This window comes from Chiroxiphia lanceolata, chromosome 3 (assembly GCF_009829145.1).
Source record: "Chiroxiphia lanceolata isolate bChiLan1 chromosome 3, bChiLan1.pri, whole genome shotgun sequence".
Classification (NCBI taxonomy): Eukaryota; Metazoa; Chordata; class Aves; order Passeriformes; family Pipridae; genus Chiroxiphia; species Chiroxiphia lanceolata.
Window position 1 is genome coordinate 58,122,195 of NC_045639.1, and position 18,466 is coordinate 58,140,660.

At 39.7% G+C, this 18,466-nt stretch overlaps 1 protein-coding gene across 13 annotated transcripts in view; it reads left to right on the forward strand.

Annotated features, from left to right (window-relative positions):
* The window catches only part of MAP7 (microtubule associated protein 7), a 115,509-nt gene that overhangs the window by 95,147 nt on the left and 1,896 nt on the right, over positions 1-18,466 (forward strand). For 8 of the 13 annotated variants that reach the window (XM_032682050.1, XM_032682052.1, XM_032682043.1 and 5 more), the window contains 9 exons: positions 849-964; positions 1,351-1,631; positions 5,224-5,407; positions 7,092-7,287; positions 8,750-8,851; positions 9,122-9,172; positions 9,267-9,357; positions 11,371-11,503; positions 17,646-17,872. In XM_032682050.1, coding sequence (XP_032537941.1) covers positions 849-964; positions 1,351-1,631; positions 5,224-5,407; positions 7,092-7,287; positions 8,750-8,851; positions 9,122-9,172; positions 9,267-9,357; positions 11,371-11,503; positions 17,646-17,872 — 1,381 coding nt within the window. Of the gene's footprint in view, positions 1-848; positions 965-1,350; positions 1,632-5,223; positions 5,408-7,091; positions 7,288-8,749; positions 8,852-9,121; positions 9,173-9,266; positions 9,358-11,364; positions 11,504-17,645; positions 17,873-18,466 lie in introns of all 13 variants that reach the window. The other 5 variants (XM_032682056.1, XM_032682049.1, XM_032682054.1 and 2 more) reach the window with 3 other exon arrangements.

Below are 18,466 nucleotides of genomic sequence, written 5' to 3' on the forward strand. Positions count from 1 at the left end.
GTTCAGGGGACGAGCATTGCAGAGCTCTCAGCTAGTGAAGCTCTAGAGTATCATGATACACCTTCTGCAGGGGTTGTGTTTAAGCCCTCAGCTGAGGTGGCGAGTAGCAGCCTCTGCATCATATTGGTTGAGTGGCAGCTGAGCGTACTCTCCAGTATTCCCATTCTTCAACTTCCAGAGTCTGAGCTCATTATTTCAGAACCATAATTTTTTTCATTTATACCTAAATAGGGGAAGTACATAAATGCCTAAGTTCTGATATATTCCTTTTTCTGTTAATACAGACCAGAGCTGTAACAGAAATGTTTCTCGACTTAGGATTTTATTTTTTAAAAATAAAGAAGGAAAAAGGAAATCACTACCATGTGATTAGCACCATGTACTAATGGTGAAATCATCCAAGAAAAAAAGAATAGGATAACTCTTGTACCACATTTGAGATCTTTGAGGACATCTGTGGCATTCACATGTGAGCATGAACACAAAAACTTGTGCTATATGGGAAGACTGTGACTAAGTATGAGCCGAGGGCAGAGGCTCATTTTACTCTTTCTTGATTCAAAGATCAAAGATGTAAAAGTAAGCCTCTGCAAATTAGCCCATTACATCTTGGGACAGTAGAGAACGATTAAGAAAGGTTCTTGCTGTCAACCTGAGTATTTACTGACAAAGCTGGTGTCAGGTTACAGGACCTATATTAATGAACTTGTTAAACAAGCTGTAGAAACTACTAACTCAGCACTGCTTTTCATCAGCCCCCAACTCCTCATTCTTAACTGAGCTTGCTTTGCTTTCTTTAGCTGTGTGAACTCTGGCTTGACTTTGTCTTTTTGTTTGTTGAGCTATAGACTGACAAAAAAGAAAAGGAGAGAGACTATTTGTCATCCAGCTTCTCGGCCAACTTTAAAGGAGGTCATTTTACTTCCAACCTCAAAGCTAGATCACCAGCTCCCTCTCCAGTTTGGTAAGTCAAGTACACGCTTAGCTGGAGATGTGCTATAGGCAGCTCTGATTGTTCTATTAATTAAATGTGAAACAGTGTGAACTTATTTGGTTATGTAGATGTTTTCTCTCTGCAAAAAAGAAAGACAGTCCTACTTTTAAAGAAATATTACCGCTTCTCTGAGGAAGGGGAAGTGGGGAGGAAAACGTGATTTCTTCCCTCCTGGCTGGGCTCAGTGCTCACAGATATGGGGAGCTGCAAAGAGAGGCATTTTGCATGAAACTAAATCAGTTGTGCCTGCAGTCCCGCTTGAGAGAGAAACAGAGAGATGGTTTTATTTTTAGCTACTGTGGTTGTAGAAGTGATATGTAGGTGGAAACCAACATGGTCACTCTTTGATTACACAGGCGTGCGTCAAAATCTTTGCCTTTTTTGCCTGGCACACCCAAGCAGATTACTTCCCCGCCTGGTTCCTCCAAAATTTCCTCTGCTCAGACCCGTCCTCCTTCTCCTGGCAACATCCGGCCAGTCAAAAAAGAGGTCAAGCCAGAGGGTGAGAAGAAAAGACCAGAAAAAGAGGCTGGAAAGGCCAATGAGGAGAGGACAGAAGAAAGTAAAGGAACTTCAGCAGGTGCTGGAGAATCTTCAAGTCAGGAACAGCTCACTGTCCAGGCAGAGCCCACTCAAGGTAAGGAGAGATCTTCCTTTAAGTTAAGGAATGTTTTAGAGTCTCTTATGTTCTTCCCTCCCTTTCTCTGCAATGATGTAGCTTTCAGTAGTTTTCTGTCAAATGTTAATTTAAATTATTCAGAACACTTCTGCACGTGTATGTTACGAGGAAATTGTAAACAGGTTGAAGCCCTCCTACTTCTAAGTCAAAACAATATGCAGAGGTACCTCACACAGTGTGGCTTCACAGGCCTCTTTCTGCCCTTTTGGACTGGAATTTTGTCCCCTATATCATAACACAGCTTCTTTACAAACAGTTGAAGTAGAATAATAATGATCTGAATACTAATGGTACAGGAATCCACCACATAAGGTAGTGTGAGCAGTGAGAATGTCCAGCTCTGCTGGACACTCAGTACAGTTATGCTGCTAACATTGTTAACTTATCTGTACTATTGCAAGAGGACCATATCGTGGGAGAGATTAGCACAATAAAGTGGAATGCAAAGAACCAAGGAGAGGAGTAAAGAGGAATAGGCAGAATTTTTCAGGGAAAGCAAACAAACAAACAAACCAAAAGCCCACACGAAATCCCACAAACCCTGAAAAGCAACAGGGAAGAAAAGGATGTACACAAAAAATAAAATAATGATCATAAAGTATAGAAAGGGCAAAAGATAAATTTGAGAATGAAAAAATGTAGGTTTATTGTGGCAGACGTTTCAGTCCATTGTAAATATGGCATAAGCTGTTTTTCACAGATGGGATAGAAAGTCCGTTGTGACCACTGGGATACACAAGTTGGGTTACTTAGGATTTTGAACTTAAAATTAGTAGAATCCCCTGTGATTGTCCTTCAGACAACAGTTTTAAGCATTAGTAATCCTGCATTTAATTGTAAGAAGTGTAGTTGGGTCTTGTTCCATGAGACAACCTCATGTGAATGAGAACATTTCTTATGTTCTAATAAGTTCTGTTACAGTAGTTCCTGTCTGATACCCAGCTCCTACCACACAAGGTGGAACCCCACGAAAAGCTAGAAATTTACAAAAATAAATGAATATATCTGTTGGCTGTGGGCATGTAAAGGAGATATAATTGCCATGTTAGCATGGGTTTTTACTGCTCTTCTGATAATCTTTTGCCTGCTTCCTTTTAAGGAGAAAATTTCCGTTTAAAATTATTTCAGGGATGCCACTGGGATAACTTTGCAAGTGTTTACAAGTTGTAGTTCCCCAGTACAAGGTGCAGACCAGAGAAACATCATTATGCTTGTTTGACAGTTTAGTTCAGGTGGAAGAGGCTTCACTTCTTTGCAGAGTCAGTCAGTATTTGAATTTGTGATGAAGTCTGTTAGTATTGAAACAGGTTATGTGTGATAAAGGTATTCAAAAGTGAAGTAGTCTGTATTCACAGCAAAGAATACAAAAAAGAATACAAAGTGGAGACGAATGAAAGAAAAGGATACTGTCAAATGGTGAGCAGCACTTCAAATTGAATGTCTTTTCCCAAAGCCAAAGGAGGTGGTGGTTGGAACCAAGGACAGAGACATCAGGAAAAGCATTTTACATGTGGGGTTAGAGGACAGGCTTTGTGCTGCAGATGGAGGCCCCAGCTGCTAAAACTTAGTCACTGGTTACATTCAAGAATCTAGAGATGTGCAAGTATGGCATTTGGAGCTTAGAGGAACGTTGCTGATTCTCCTGGGACTGTGTTGCAAGTGAATACAGCTCATTTCCTACAGTTAATAGCGCTGGCCTTTAACTGGTCTGGCTCAGCTACTTGCTGGAGGAGCCAGGAGGTCAGCAAGTAGCAATTGCCAACGAAGCTGTTCAGGCTTTTGCAGGCAAATCTCACGCAACTTTACTAACACCAGTGAAGTTTTAAAGGTCTTTTGGGTGTTACCTTTTCTGAAAGCAGGGCAGGTGTGCATTAAACAAGCTACTTGTTATGCTGCCAACTTCAGCACCTGCGGCAAGAAATGAGCCCCAAGCAGCACAAAGCTGTGCTCCCTTCAAAGAGATGGCCCTGCCTAGGCCCACGTTTGTAAATTAAAAAGAGCTGAGGTGTAGGAACTCTGTCATTTATACTGTTTAACAATTTCAAAGGCTCTCTGGTATGTTTCTGATCCAGGCTGTAATTGCAGCCTCTCATTTTCTTACCTTCTCTCCCCAAGGCTACTAAGAACATGACTCTAAAGGGCTCTCACGATTTAGTGTGATCAAATTACTTGCCTTTTTATATTTGAACATCCCAGACTTTTCTGAGTTCCCAGCTACATCTTGGAGGTTAGCTGAGGTCCAGCCTGTTCTGTGGGGTTGGACTGAATACCTGTTTTGGTAATGAGAGAATAGTGCTCTATTGCTCTAGTGCTAAACTGTGCCAGCTCACCTCAGGGGTAGAGAACAGGCCCTGGCACTCTTTAAATTACTGATGTACTGATTTAAAATTTAAGTTACATTTGAATTCAAGGTGAAAGCCCTGAAGCAGTTTTAGAAAGACTTGTGTGGTGTTTAGTCGATAACAGAGCAGAGAGGTCAGCAGATGTGAATTCAGCACAGAAAGCAGCTGAATTTATGTTTGCATACATGACAAGGTATGGGGGGAGGGAATCAGGGAGGAAACCCCTCCTTGGAAGTTGTTAATGAGGTGAGGAAACTCCTGTCACATCCCAGTGAGTGGTTAGATATGTAGATTTAAAACCATCTCCTAGCTGTTCTTATGACTCACTTTACATGCATATTCCTAGGATCAGAATCTGATTCCATTGACAGTTCAAAGTCTTCCCTATCCATGCTTGTCTGCATTACCAGATGTGATTAACATGGGAATGCTTCCTCCAGATAGCTTATGTGTTGGTAATGGTCCCTAGTGCCTAGAGAAGAGGTGTGGTTGAGGCACTCTGTACCTGAGCTAGAGAATGCCAGGCAAACTTCCAGAAATGTGAACTAGTCTTTTACTTGAAAAACCTGTAACATCATCTCTGCCAAGTGGACAAAGCTGGCCCTGAATAAAGAATTGAAATGAAGGCACTCTTAAGATTTGAACACAAGCCACAGTTCACCAATAGTAGCCAAATTCATTAAGATGCTGTGCTCTGATCCCATGAATTGCCTCAGGTTGAAGCAGCTGCAAAATTGATGATAGCTGGTGCCCTACCCTTAGTCCAGATCACCAAGTCACCCCAAATGTCTGGCCCGTCACCAAAAAGTCTAGCTCTGCTCTTTCGATGTAGATTCTCAGACAGAAGAAAATACTATTTCACAATGTTTCATTTCTGCTCTCCAAATACAATTGGGCAAACTTAGGAAATGTGATGGTAGGGACTTGCTGAGTCAGTACAACTCCTGCTGAGCCCTTGTCAACATTTGTTCTGACAGAAAAGTTGACTTACCTTTTCAACTGCAGCTACTTTCACATATCCTGCAAAAGCAAACTTCCCTTAAGGTGTATGAACCTTTAGCACCTAGAAATGGCTTCTTTCTCTGGATCATTTATAAAACTACATAAGCTTGAAAATACTTTGAAAATACTTTCTGTTCCTTCCAAGAGAGTGACGTCTTGGGTGCTGGGTCTGTACATACTAGTTTTTTTCCACCCATCTGTTTCAGCAGCCAGCCCATCCCTACCTCCTGCTCCACCAGCTCTTGCTCCATCCCCAGTACCCCCCAAGACCTCTGCAGGTACAACTGACCCTGAAGAAGCAACAAGGCTGCTGACTGAGAAGAGGCGCCTTGCCCGTGAGCAGCGGGAACGGGAGGAGCAAGAAAGGAGAGAGAGAGAAGAGCTTGAAAGGTAATTCTAGACCTCTTCAGTGGAGAAGATACATTTTTAGCAGCTTCCTGTATATATCCTGCTGTTATATTGTTTCCTCAGAGTTTAACAAAGCTGTACTTCTTTGTTCCAGCTAGAGAACCCTGTACAGCTGTTTCCAACTTTGTGATTGGCGCAATGTCTCTTCCTTTAAATTGTAAGGTCTGTACCACAGGTAGTGTTTTAGGTGTCCAACCATTGTGACTTAAACCTCTCTGTTTTCTCAGTTAAAGACACTCCTGCACCAGTTTTGGAGGGTAATTGTTGCATCTCACTTTCTACTAGCAAATGAGTAGCCCGTCTGGATACTTACAGCTGTGGCTACAGCACAAGTTGAGTGCTTTTTTTAGAGGGATACCATGCCTCTGGAATTTGTTGGACTTCTTGAACAACTTTACTAATAGGAACAAGGCTGAGCAGTTTAAATAGGCTGGCTTTCCAATAGGCTCACAATACTGACCCTCTCAAAAACAGTTTTAAAGAAAAAAGCTGCTGTGGCATAAGACTAACATGGTGAATAAATACTAAGGCTGAACAATCAAAAATAAAAATTAAAGAATAATCAGCTTTCACAGTGAAAGGAGTTTCCAGTGTCTGTGCAGCACCTTCATAAATGAATTTGAAAGGACTTGAGGCCAGTGAGGTAATGCTGTTGTGAGTTAATATTGTGAATCTTCAGTGAGATAAGGCAGTTGTGAAGAGATTCTGATATACCTTCTATCGCTGAGATACAAAAGGGAAGCTGAATTGCTGTACTGCTAAGAATAAAGGAATGTCTATAGGAAATAATCCTAACTTAACTCCTGTGTTGGTGGTCTGTGGCCAAATTATTCTGAGGGAAGAGATCTTGTTTGGACTTCAGTGTATGAAAATATCAGGTGAGTCACGGTCAACAAAGTGAATGAACTGTTACAAGCTACTAGAAAATGAGAATAAAATGAAAATGTCATTCTGAACTATTCAATATTATTCTACATCTTGAATGTGAATTTTATATTTTTTTGAGATAGTAAAATCAGTAAAACTAGGAAAATAAGTGCAGGCAGACATCAGGGAAGGTCACAAGTGCAGAACAGCTCCCATATGAAAATCTACTGAACAGGTGAGGATTCTTCAGCTGGGAAGACCATCTACCCTCTACTTCTGGGTGGGGATATGATAGGCTAAAAAGTCTTAAATAAGTAGGGTAACATCAAAAGCGAAGGGGAAAAGTTACCCCCATAATACAAGGATGAAAAACCATTAGGTTATGTTAGGACATAACCAAAAATCAGAAGAATTAGATACTTCTTTTAAATTAAGGAACCATTACCATGAGATAAGATGGGTGCCAAAAATACATACTGTTTAAAAATATGATTATATGAAATTGCAAAAAGAAATGTTATGCAAAATGTATTAGTCAATGATACTATTTCTGACTCAGAATGTATGTGAGTCATAGATTGGGACACATGTGCTGGAGAAGTATTGGTATTGCCTTGCAGAGTTTTTTATATTCCACAGGGTTTCATGTTTGGCCTCTACAGGAAGGACAATTTAGGAATGAGACAGCACTGCATCCTATATCCAGTTGTTCTGTAGGGTTGGATTAGGAATCTGGTAGTTTGGGTTTCCCCCCTCCTTTTATTACTTTTTTTTTCTTATGCTTATTTAATGATTGCAGACAAAAGAAGGAGGAGCTGTCACAGAGGATAGCTGAAGAGAGAGCTCGCCGAGAAGAGGAAGAAGCTCGCAGACAAGAAGCAGAAAAAAAAAGGAAGGATGCAGAGGAGGAGCGGGAAAGGGAAGAACGGCTGCGCCGCCAGGCAGAAGAGAGAGAACAGAAGGAGAAAGAAGAGATGGAGCGCATTCAGAAACAAGTATGCTCCCCTCTTGGAATTTCTATGCCAGTCTGATTGGCATAGAATTGGATGAAGTAGCACTTCGTACACACCACCTAGATTAGAGCAATATATAAAATTTTAATGCCATCTATAAAGTGAATAGTGTCGCGGCAGGGTTCATTCCATAGTGTAGTTCAAAGAGTAAAGATATTTCTACTTGACAAAAACATGTGGTAGGGAGTTGAGTTTTGGTTTGTTTTTTTCCGCTCCCCTTAGATTGTATTTAGAACAAATCCTTTCCTATTCCTGATTCATGATGAAAAAAATCAATAGAGTTGTGTTGCGGAATTTCGATGAATGGTGTTACACCAGAGAATTCTTTGTCCTAGCACTTACAGAAAGTCTAGATGCAAAGAGTTCACTGTGTTGGAGACATAGTACTGCTGAGTTCTAATCCTTTGCCAAATATTGCTTTTGTGTGTGGCTAGTGGGAAGAGGTAGGTTTTGATAACTTCAGTAAAACCAAGCAGAACCTTTACCTGGTGCAGTCCTCCTGAAATCAGAGCAACTACTCAAAACACGTAAAAAAGAGTAAATAAACTAAAAATAAGTTTTTCAAGTGCTTTCATTTTTGAATGAGCATAATGTTGGTTTCCTGACTTCAGGAGAGGCTGCGTTAAGCATTCTAGATAGGATTCTTCTCTTCTCGCATGTGCTCTTACTTCTTGTGTGTGCTTTGTTGCTCCAACATCCAGCACTTCAATTTGCCTCATAGACACAAGATTTTCTCCTGGTATATAAATGTATGCTTCTGATAATAAATGTTTAAGTGATTGTGTTAGTGAATATGGCTTAGAAACTGCATTCTTCTCTTTCAGAAGATGTGTGCTACTTTCTTTGAAATATTAACCTGAGGTTTAGCTCAGTTTAGCACTCAGAGATAGTGCATGACCAAGGCTTTTTTGGATATTATAGCTGTAACAAATGATCTGCTGTAGTAGTTCTATCATACAACACTGTCACTGTCAGGGAGCAAGGTATTCCAGACAAGTTTTGCATTTCATTAAAAAACAGAAATGGAAAGTTTGTGCTTGTCCTTGGTCTTGTTAAAGAATTACTCTGTTGGCCAAACAAAACATTCTACTACTTTTGTTTTACTCTCAAAAACCACTCAAAACATCAGTCTCTTTAATGCCTTCCTGGCTGCTGTTTTAATGCTGAAGGCTAGGAAATTTATTCCTTATTTGTCATCTGGTGTGCTACAGAACAGGCACAGAACCAAATATGATGTCTGTTGTTTAGTTACATTCTCTTAATGCTATGCAAAACATGGAGATTGATCAAGAAATGTGCAGTTCAGTCTGAAAAGACTTTTGGTGGCTTGTAAACCCCAAAAGTGTCTTTTCAGGGTCTTGTAGATATGCATAGTTAAGCAGACAGTGTAAGACTGTCCTTAAATAGTAAATTATTCCTTCTTTTTCTTTTACCATCAACGTAGAAAGAAGAGGAAGCTCGCCTACGGGAAGAGGCAGAGCGGATTCGATTAGAACGTGAAAAGCATTTCCAAAGAGAAGAGCAAGAGCGCTTGGAAAGGAAGAAGGTAACTCAGTACATGCAGAGAAACTGTAATTGGTTTTCCTTCCATCTCAGTAATAGAAAGTTATCCATGATATAAACGTGCTCTCAGAAAGGCTGCAGTCCTCATTGGCTTGATGTTACAGTGAAGGGATTATTGCCAGAAGTAATAAATAATTCAGCTTTTTGCAATAAACAGATACAGCTGATAAATGACAAGCAGTTATGTTTTGGGAGAGATATATTCAAATTAATGCCAGCAAACCTTATTTTACCCCTTTACATTTCATTGTAGAGGCTTGAAGAGATCATGAAGAGAACTAGGCGTGTAGAAGCTGTAGATAAGGTCAGTGCTGCTACTTAACTTGTAAATATTGAATATGTTTCACGTCTTTTCCCTAGTGCCATTTTTAACTTATAAAACTGTGCTTCCTTTGTAGAAACCCAATGACCAGCAAAATGGACATATATCAAAGACAAATATTACTGGAGAAGCAGGTATTGTGTTTAACTCTGCCTTGAGCACAACAGGTGAATAAATGCCTACTAAGCACAATGACTTGAGATACAGTTCTGAAACTTGACACACTAATTGCAGTAAAGAAAACCATGAGAGTTGTATAACTGAAATCTTAGTAGACATTATTTATTTAGCCTTTCTGTATGGGTAGTTAGCCATTACTAAATGAGTCCAGTGTTTTAGCAACTTCGTCACATTGGTGTTTAATAAGAGGAAGTGGCTTAATGAGTTTAATTATTTATAAAGTGAAAAGAAACAAATTATTTTGTGATTTGATCGCAAAACAAACGGATTCTACAGTTTCTTTTTTAATATTATTTCAGATGTGGTCGTTGCAGATTTACTCCATTTTCTTAAAAGATTATTTCATCAAAACAAATTGTTAATTATTCTAAACATCTGTCTGTGACTTCTTTCTTTCATACTTGCTGCCGTATTCCTTTGGTCTTTATTTCTTTTTTTGGACAAAATTGAGCTACTAGAAACACTTAGTCTCTTTGTCATACCCGCGCTCTTAATCTTTTCTTCTCTTCCATTCCCTCTATCTTTTTATTTTGTTTTAGGTAAACTTCTATATAAGACTTTAATATTTAAAATAAAGGAAGAAAAATAAAACATAGCTTATATCCAGCAATCACCAAGTGTTAATTAGCACTATTGAAAGATACTGAAGTCAAGCTATGAAATAGTTTACCCTACTGTAGCATAACATATTAAATGACTTTAATATTTTTCTCCTTTGTGTTTGAGCTGAGTAACAGGGAAGGCAGCAGTGCTGGCTGATGGATGACTTTTTTGTTGATGTTTAAAGTGAATACTATAATTAACACTGTCAGGAAACATTTTGATGCAGATGACATGTGTTTAGAAGTTTTTTGTTTGCATATTATCTTGGTGAAAAAAGTTTGTGAGCAACTGATACAGAACACATCTGGGATGCCATCTTTGTCTGCGGCACTGTTGAATTACAGTTTAAATAATTCCTGAAACTATAAATGGCTCTATAAGCTTTGGCTAGTGCTTTGCTTCTAGAGATAGAAGACAAGTAATCAGTTTCCTAAGGCAGAGGAGACTTTGGATCTTGATTTCCCCAGGCCCAAGGGAAGGCTGGAATCCTTGAATGACTGAATAAAGACAAAACTGCCCTCACCCTCAGGGCTGCTCTGCTGTTTGGCTTTGCATTATCTAGATACGACAGTGAGTTAAACATATGGATTAATGGACATATTCTGGCCACCTGAGTTTCCATATTCCACTTTAACAGACCTCTGTTTGGGTAATGGAGATAAATGTATCCAAGCCTGTGAATACTGAATTGTCCTTGCAATTACTGTAACAGATGCTTGCATGGTGCAGTTCCTTCCTTTTACTGACCTATATGTGAATTAGTGTGACTGTAAAAACAATACAGAAGGCTGTAGTTGTACTTTAAAAGAAAACCGAAAGGCAGGCCAGTAACATCTATCACATGATCTCAGCATGAGGGACAAGGATAGGCTAATTTTATGTTGCTCCCTGCAATGTTTTATAGTAGTGATTTGGTACTTGTTGAAAGAAGTATCCTTCCCAATGAAGATTTGTTCCCTCTTGATTTCCTTCTGGGTTACTGGAACCAAGAAATACCAGTGTATGGAGTTGATGATGTCCCAGTGTTCTCCTATTCCATTCTTTATTGCTACTTAAAAAGCACCAGCATAATATTCTATCAGATACCAGCCTATTTTGACAACTGGCTTATGTGTTGGAATTATGCATATCATTGTAAAATGTTTATTCTTGTTTGCAAAGATACAGCTTTGAAATCTGTGACATTTACTTTGGACCTGAAACAAGGCTTGTGTGCCCAAAAACTCAACAAAAGACATGGGAGGGGAGAGAGGGAGGGAGGGGGGTGGGAGCTGTATTTTTTAAAATTGTAGCTTGCCTTGGCTGTGCTGGCTTTTGTAGAAAATTTTTTACCCTAATCTGCGGGTAGATGCTTTTGCTTGTATTTATGAGAACGTGTTTTCTCTCTCCAATCACAGCCAGTCCTGCATCTCCCTTGGAACCTGCAGCAGGACCTCAGCTTCCACATGCAACAGAATCTCCGCACAACGGGACACCCAGCACCTGCACACATGTGATTGTTTCACACCAACCCCCCGTAAATGTGGACAGGTAAGAACAATTGACAAGTGTCGGAGGTGGGAGTGTTTAGAAGATGAGAGTTACTAGAGTAATAAATAATATTCAGTTTCATGTGTTCATTAACTAAGTAAGAGTTCAATCTGCCTTGTTTCCTGTTTATTATTTTTTCCTGTGTTCAGAAAAGAACTTTATCAGCTTTCCCTTAGCAGTAAACCATTTCACTAACTGATAGGGAAGAATTCTAAAAAAATACAGCATGTTCTTTCTGTTCCTTTTCATGAATTAAGCTTCATAAAACCCACTCTGGATTTGCTGATTTTTTTATTAGAATAATGAACACTGTGCCTTGAGCCTAGATGTTTTGATTTCTGAACTGCTTGAAGTATCAGCAAGTTCTGTTGTAGACATGTCCCTCATGTGAGATATGGAACTAGTCACTTTGGTTATGCATTTGAAAAAAAACGCTTTTGTTCTCCATAAGGACAATTTGGGGAGGCAGATACTTAACACTGGGATCTCTCTGTAGCCATGAAGCAAGTCACTCAGACTTTGAAAAACTGTTGAAATGCTTGAAACCTCAGTGTTGAACCAAGTGACATCTGTTAAATAAGCATGAGCTGTCAGTTCATGTCATTACTAAAATTACTAATTTTAGTAATGCAGAAAGCCAAATAATCCCATAGCCCTTTCATGTTTTATGCAGGATATGCATAATATGTGTAGAAAAACTTGAATGTGGGAAGCCATCATGCAGTCTATAATGGACAGTATGCTTCAGGGTGTGATTGGCACTAATTGAAGGAGGAATTTGCCCTCTCTCGATCCCTCCATATGCCTGGGGGATCTTAGCCTGCTGTCATGCTGACAAGGATGCTCCTGCTGAGAGAAGTTCTGTCAGTGACACTGAGCACTGAGATGCATTGAATGAGCTGCACAGAGCTGCCTCATAATTGTCTTGGGCAGTTCTTAAATGTTAATCACTCCAAGCCTTACGTGTACATTGATGTTTGAAATACAAAATGTGCCACACTAATGAGTGCTGTCCTGTAGCATTAAAATCTGTGTGGAAGCAACCTCAGAATGCCCACAGTAAAGAATGAGTAAATGAGATTGAAGAACAAAAGTAGGAAGTGTGTGTAAGGCTGTGGAAGGGAAAACTGGTGTGCCAGGTTGGGATGTGGAGGGACTCTCTGCTTCAGAGGTACATCCACAGTAACTGGGAAGGCAAAGCCTGAAACAGTTGGCAGTGTCCCATAGGTTTTATCACATGGTAAAAGCCACAGGTGCCAACACCACTGCTGTATTTTGTGTACTGTGGTTGTCTGGCATCCAGATATACCTGACATGGTAGCACACGCACAAGAGCAGTGGGTGGAGACAGTCTCTTGTGTGAGCAGATCACTCCAGCCCCAGGCAAGATTTGACTTTGGTCTGAAAAAGACTTCATCATGTTTTAACGACAAGATAGATGAGATTTCTAACCAGAACTTAAAAAGGTGTTAGCTGGGGGACTTGTGGCATGCACTTGTATGGGCAAGAGAAGGAAGCGAAAGAGAAGGTCTTTCTAAGGTGGCATCTTGTTTGAACAGGGCTGGCAGCTGTAGTTGAGGTCAGAATATCTGTAGTCGGTTCACTCCCCAGACAATGCAGATGCTCTGTCCCTTGTGCTGGTAGTGCTGAAGAAGGAGGACTTGGAAAGCTGCTAGAGGTTTATGTGAAGATAAGGAACGTTACTCTGGAGCATAATAGGAAGTTGCCTGACTGTGTACTGAGCCTTCATCCCTCTTCCTCCCCATCATGTCATCCATCCTGTTTCAGCTCTGTGGCTGGGATTCAGTTGGAAATAACATGTTTGCTTCTGTGGTCAGCAGTGCAACGCAACTGAGGAAAACTTAAAAAAATCTCACTGAGGGAAAACAATGGATTTCAATATTTCATTATTCTCTGTGGCTACTTTTGAACAGCAATACAGATCTTGTTTTACTGGAACATCATTAGCTTTCCAGGGCAATTGATCTTCATAAACCCCAAAGAAAATGCTGTGATCTGCAGCCTTATTTACTGTTTATCGGTTGTCAACAATTATTAGTTTTACTGATAGATATTTATTGCAGATGGTAGATTGGTGCAATCATCTATCCCAGCTAATAGTTTGTCCAAATTTTTATTGGTATTCCTACTCTTGTGTTTTAAACAAATGAACATTAATCGATTTTTGGTAGGTTTAAAGTTTTTTCACTTAGTATTGTGAAAGAAGAAAACATTGAGAAAATATTAGTATAGTGAATTGAGCTGTTTTACTATGCTAGCACTCAGGGTTTTCAAACAGATCTTACATAAATTCTGGGTTCATAAAAACAGTTTCTTTTTCAATAGTCTTCTGAGTTATAATGAGTGTCTGAACATGAACATGGTTTTTGTGGTATGGTAGCTTTGAGTGGTGCTGCAAGAGTTCTGATTTTGCTGCCTATGCTTGCTCTGAGTGTCTTCTCCACAAGTAAATTTGGTTAAACAATTTAATGATGGAATGCTAATGAAGAATAGTGAATATTATTGGGAAAGGGGGGCAAGTAGTGATCTTAAATCTAACCTCTAAGTCTGTGGTGAGAAGGCTCACAACTGAACTTAAATGAAGGCATTTGAGTGGGATAACCCTACAGCTGCCTAATCCATAGCCCACTTGCAGAATTTTGCTTGTACTCCATTTTCTAATTCTTTGCCCAAGTTAGATTTTGTCTGCTACTTCTTAGAAAGTTATTTCAGTACAGTGATTTATGTTGACAGTATTTTCCTTATGATACTTATTCTGTAATGCCTTTTTTCTGTACCATGTTCTATAAACACTTGCAATGCAATGCAGAATGCCTCAGTGAGTGCAGTTCACCTATGCAGTTCATCTGTGTCTCCATCCTGTATGCAGGGTGCTGGCTCTGGGTAGGTTAGATAACCAGTTTTTAGAAATTTACAGTTGGTCTGGGTGATTGCCTTAATGTCTTGTCCTGGAAAAGAAAGCTCCTCATTGCTGGCTGGTTTCAGTGCTGTTGTCTCTGTGGATGAAAAATAAGCACCATTTATTTAAGTCATCCAAAAACTATGGGGTCCATTTTGCTGTTAATGTTTATCTGTGACTTCTCTGCAAAAATCCTGTCAATAAAGACTGACATTGTCTTTCAGATCAGAAGTGGCAGCTGTGGAAATACTTTTCAAAGGCCTGCAAATTACTATTTTATTTTTTCTTATTCATTGTTGATTTCTGATGAATTATGGGAAACAGATATACTGAATTCTGGCCTTCTTTCCTTCTTTCTTATTCTCTTCAAATTCTTTAATTACAGGCTATGTCTACACAGAACTTTGACTAAAATTATCTACATCAGATGTAATTTTGAGTAATATTTAATTTTTTGGATGTTCCAGTTCCTTTAATTAAACTAGCTGCTCTTTTCTCAACATCCTCCAGTCCCTCTTGTTAATATTGATGTGTTCAGGTCAAAGTGTGAAGCTGCAGAGATGTTTTTCAGCTACCTTGGAGATGTCCTTCAGAGGCTTGCAAGACTGTTATGTTTGGAAATACACTCTGAACAAGTATGCTACAAGCACACTTATGGAATATATTAGAATACCAGAATTATCCAGTTCTTTCTGCAATACTGTATGTCTGAATAGGATATCTCTGGTGTTGCATTGGACAACTGAGATATCAGTAAGAATGTAACGTAAGATGGTAAGAACAGCTGTAGCAGGTCAAAAATGCTTTTTTTTGGGGGGGGGAGGGTATTCTTTTCTTTAATGGCCTGTAGCATAGTGTAGAGGGAAAATAAAGGTAATTACCAGAAGATCCTCTGGTCAATGAAGGGTTACTAAGCACTGTGGTCCAAATACAACCATAGGCTCAAGCAGTCCCTAAGCTGCTAATTAACAGAAGCTGGAGGGTATACCAATCCCCTAGGAATTTATCTAATCTCCTTTTGAGCTTGTGGCCTCTAAGATGTCCAGTGGAAATTAATTCCACTATTCTATTTTCCCTTTGTTTCATCTAAATGTGCTTCTCTAATTTGGTGGAGTAAGCAACACAGAATCTAGATGATTTTATAGCATAAAATTTGGAAGATTTATAGTCTTGATTTCCTTTTCTGTACCCACTTGGTGATTGTAGAATCTCCTCTGTCTCAAAGGGCATTGTTGAAGTCTGAACAAGTCCTGGTCTAACTCAATGTGTAATACTGGCAGTGCAGTGACAAATAAATATGAAGAACTATTTATCCATTGTCAGCTGATCAGTTGGGTAGAAAAATTATATTTGCAGAAGCAAAAGGCTTCTTCATTCCACGCTGAACTACTGTGTTTTTTAATTTATATGAATGAGAAGTTGCTCTCTTCGCACCTCTTTCTTACCCCATTCATCAAACTTGGCATGTTATCCTAGCTGTAGTATGGTTATTGGCAGTAAATGGGAGTAACATATAGTGAATATGCCTTATAACTACATAGTACAGAGCAGGGTTTAATAGTCCTAAAGCATGTCACAGATTCTGTTCCTCATTTTACAGATGTGGGTCTCTGGCACCAAAGGGTGGTGTGACCTATGACCTCTCCCAGGCAGCCACTAGGGTTTCTGCTCTCAAACTCGGTGCAGTGAAACATATTTTTCATTTTGAAATTTGCTCAGCATATCCACAGATGAAAAAAGGGGAGTGCCTTTCTGAAAAAGAACCAGTGATGGTTTGAAAATCTGGGAAGGGCTTGATATGAACACAAGCATGTGGTTCTCACAGGAAATCTGGGCTCTGGATAAAGCATTGCCATTTTCAAAAGACCAATAATCATCTTATGTCTCTTGGGAAGTACTGTAAAACAATTCTTTAATTGTTTGTGCAGAGTTGGACACCCAAAGACATGAAAATATACTATATGCCAGTTACAAGCAGGTGGGTTTTTTTCAGACTAGTAAATGTACTTTCAGGAGAAAATTAGCCTATGAAACCAAACCACCTGCTGAGAAATGGCCTGAGGAAATTTATATCCTAGTTTCAATCTAGGAAAATTGCATCTGAGCCTTTGTGGATGAGACAGTTCCAAACAGCCTGAACAGTTGTGATGTGGTTCAAATAGGGAATAGGTACCCAGGATTGTCAGGATCTAACTGTTGGGGGCCTTAAGAGGCACCTGTGAAAGATACCAAGATTTTTGAGTGTCATTTGAGTACTTGCTCTTTCTCGAGGAGCTTATGGTCCCATTACTGTCATCCTGTTCACTAGAGGAGCACCTTAGTATCTCCCCTCTGGCAAGATACCACATGCTATCTGCAGAGTCAGAAGGTTTTGACAATGCAGCACCTAATATAAGGTTTGGGAGGGGAGGAGCAAGATTGTGAGACATGAGCATGTATTGTCTCAGGAGAGTATGTATCATTGCAGAGTGTGTGCTTGTGCTTCTCTTGACTAGGGGAGATGTACAAGATCTTACTCATAAGGCATCTCTGTCAACTGGGAGATGGAAACCGAAAGTGCAGATTGACAATGAGGGGTGCTGGGAGAGGGTTCTTTTGGCTTGGGCATGATCACTGAGAGGAGTGTGGAGCTGGTTGGTGCCTTGGAAATTAGCCCTAAGGACTTGCAGGGGAGGAGGGACTGAAAAGAACACTACATTGGTAACGAAGTCTTTTCTCTGGATAAGCGGCACATAGAAGACACTGCTCCAGAACTGGTGGCAGGAGGTGATCCAAGAAGTAATAAAAATTACAGTGATTTTATCTAAGGGCAATTACATTGATTTGCAATAAGAGGAAGGGTACTAAAAAGGTTATGAAATCTGAAAAAATATGTTAGAGGCTGTAAATTGCATTAGATGGGTGGCTCCAGATAGCAGTGGTGGTGCTGCAGGGGATTCCTTACTGCTTCCAATTGCAGGCACTTCTCAGACATACAGCGCACTGTAACTGGGTGTCATATAGCTAAATGTAACTACTACCCTGTGTGAGGGAAGGCATACCTAATACTTAGCTGCAAAAACAGTTTTTCTACTGTGGTAGAAGCATAGTTTTGTTTTTACTGGCAAAAAGAGTGCTTGGGATTGATGCAGACTTTTCTTCCATTTGTAATATTGCTTTGAGGAGGACTAAATTTCTGTTCTAGATTAAGTGTGTGAGGAAATAACTATGTTTTTCTTTCAGCAATCTCAATCCAGAGAAAAACACAAATGACAATGGAATGTCTATGCAGAATGATAACTTTGAAGAGATCATAAACCTGCCTATTGGTTCTAAACCATCCCGGCTGGATGCCATGAACAATGATGGAAGCAATAGTCCCGAAATTCCTTTGAATCCAATTCTAGCCTTTGAAGATAAGGGGACTCTTTTGCCTCAGGTAGATAATGTTCAAACACATCAAACAGCAGGTAGGTTTGCTGTGGTTCATGAACATTTGTAATGTGTTGTAATTGACAGAGGTCCTAATCGGTTAATATAAGTTGATTAATTTAAGCATTTTTAAACCCCACATCATTTGGGGAAAGGAGCGTATCTGTTCTTTGTAAAGCTGTGCATGCCGAGAACATGTAGATGTAGTGCAAGTTATGATGAGGCCTTATCTTTTCTTGAATGAGGGCCTTTCAGTTATGTTTTACTTTCTTCCACTTGTGGTTGCTTGGAAAGGTTTGCCCTGTGCTGCCAAACAGAAGTGGTAAGTGACAGCTGCTGTTCCAAGCAGTCAGCAATCAGGTTCCAGTTTTGTAAGTGCAGTACCTGGCACATACATGCAGAAGGGGACTTGGTACCTAACTACTTTGTAAAATTCTGAATGTACTTTCCTCATCAAGTTCTTGCACGCATTAATACTGAGGGATGGTTTGCAGGACACTAGTTTTCTCAATGACATCACAACTTTTCAAGAATGTAAGTAAACAAATACTAATTTAGCAAATTAAATTGGATACTCCTTTATTTTTCTGTGGCCAGAAAATGTAAGGAAAATCATTAATTGCATAAGCACG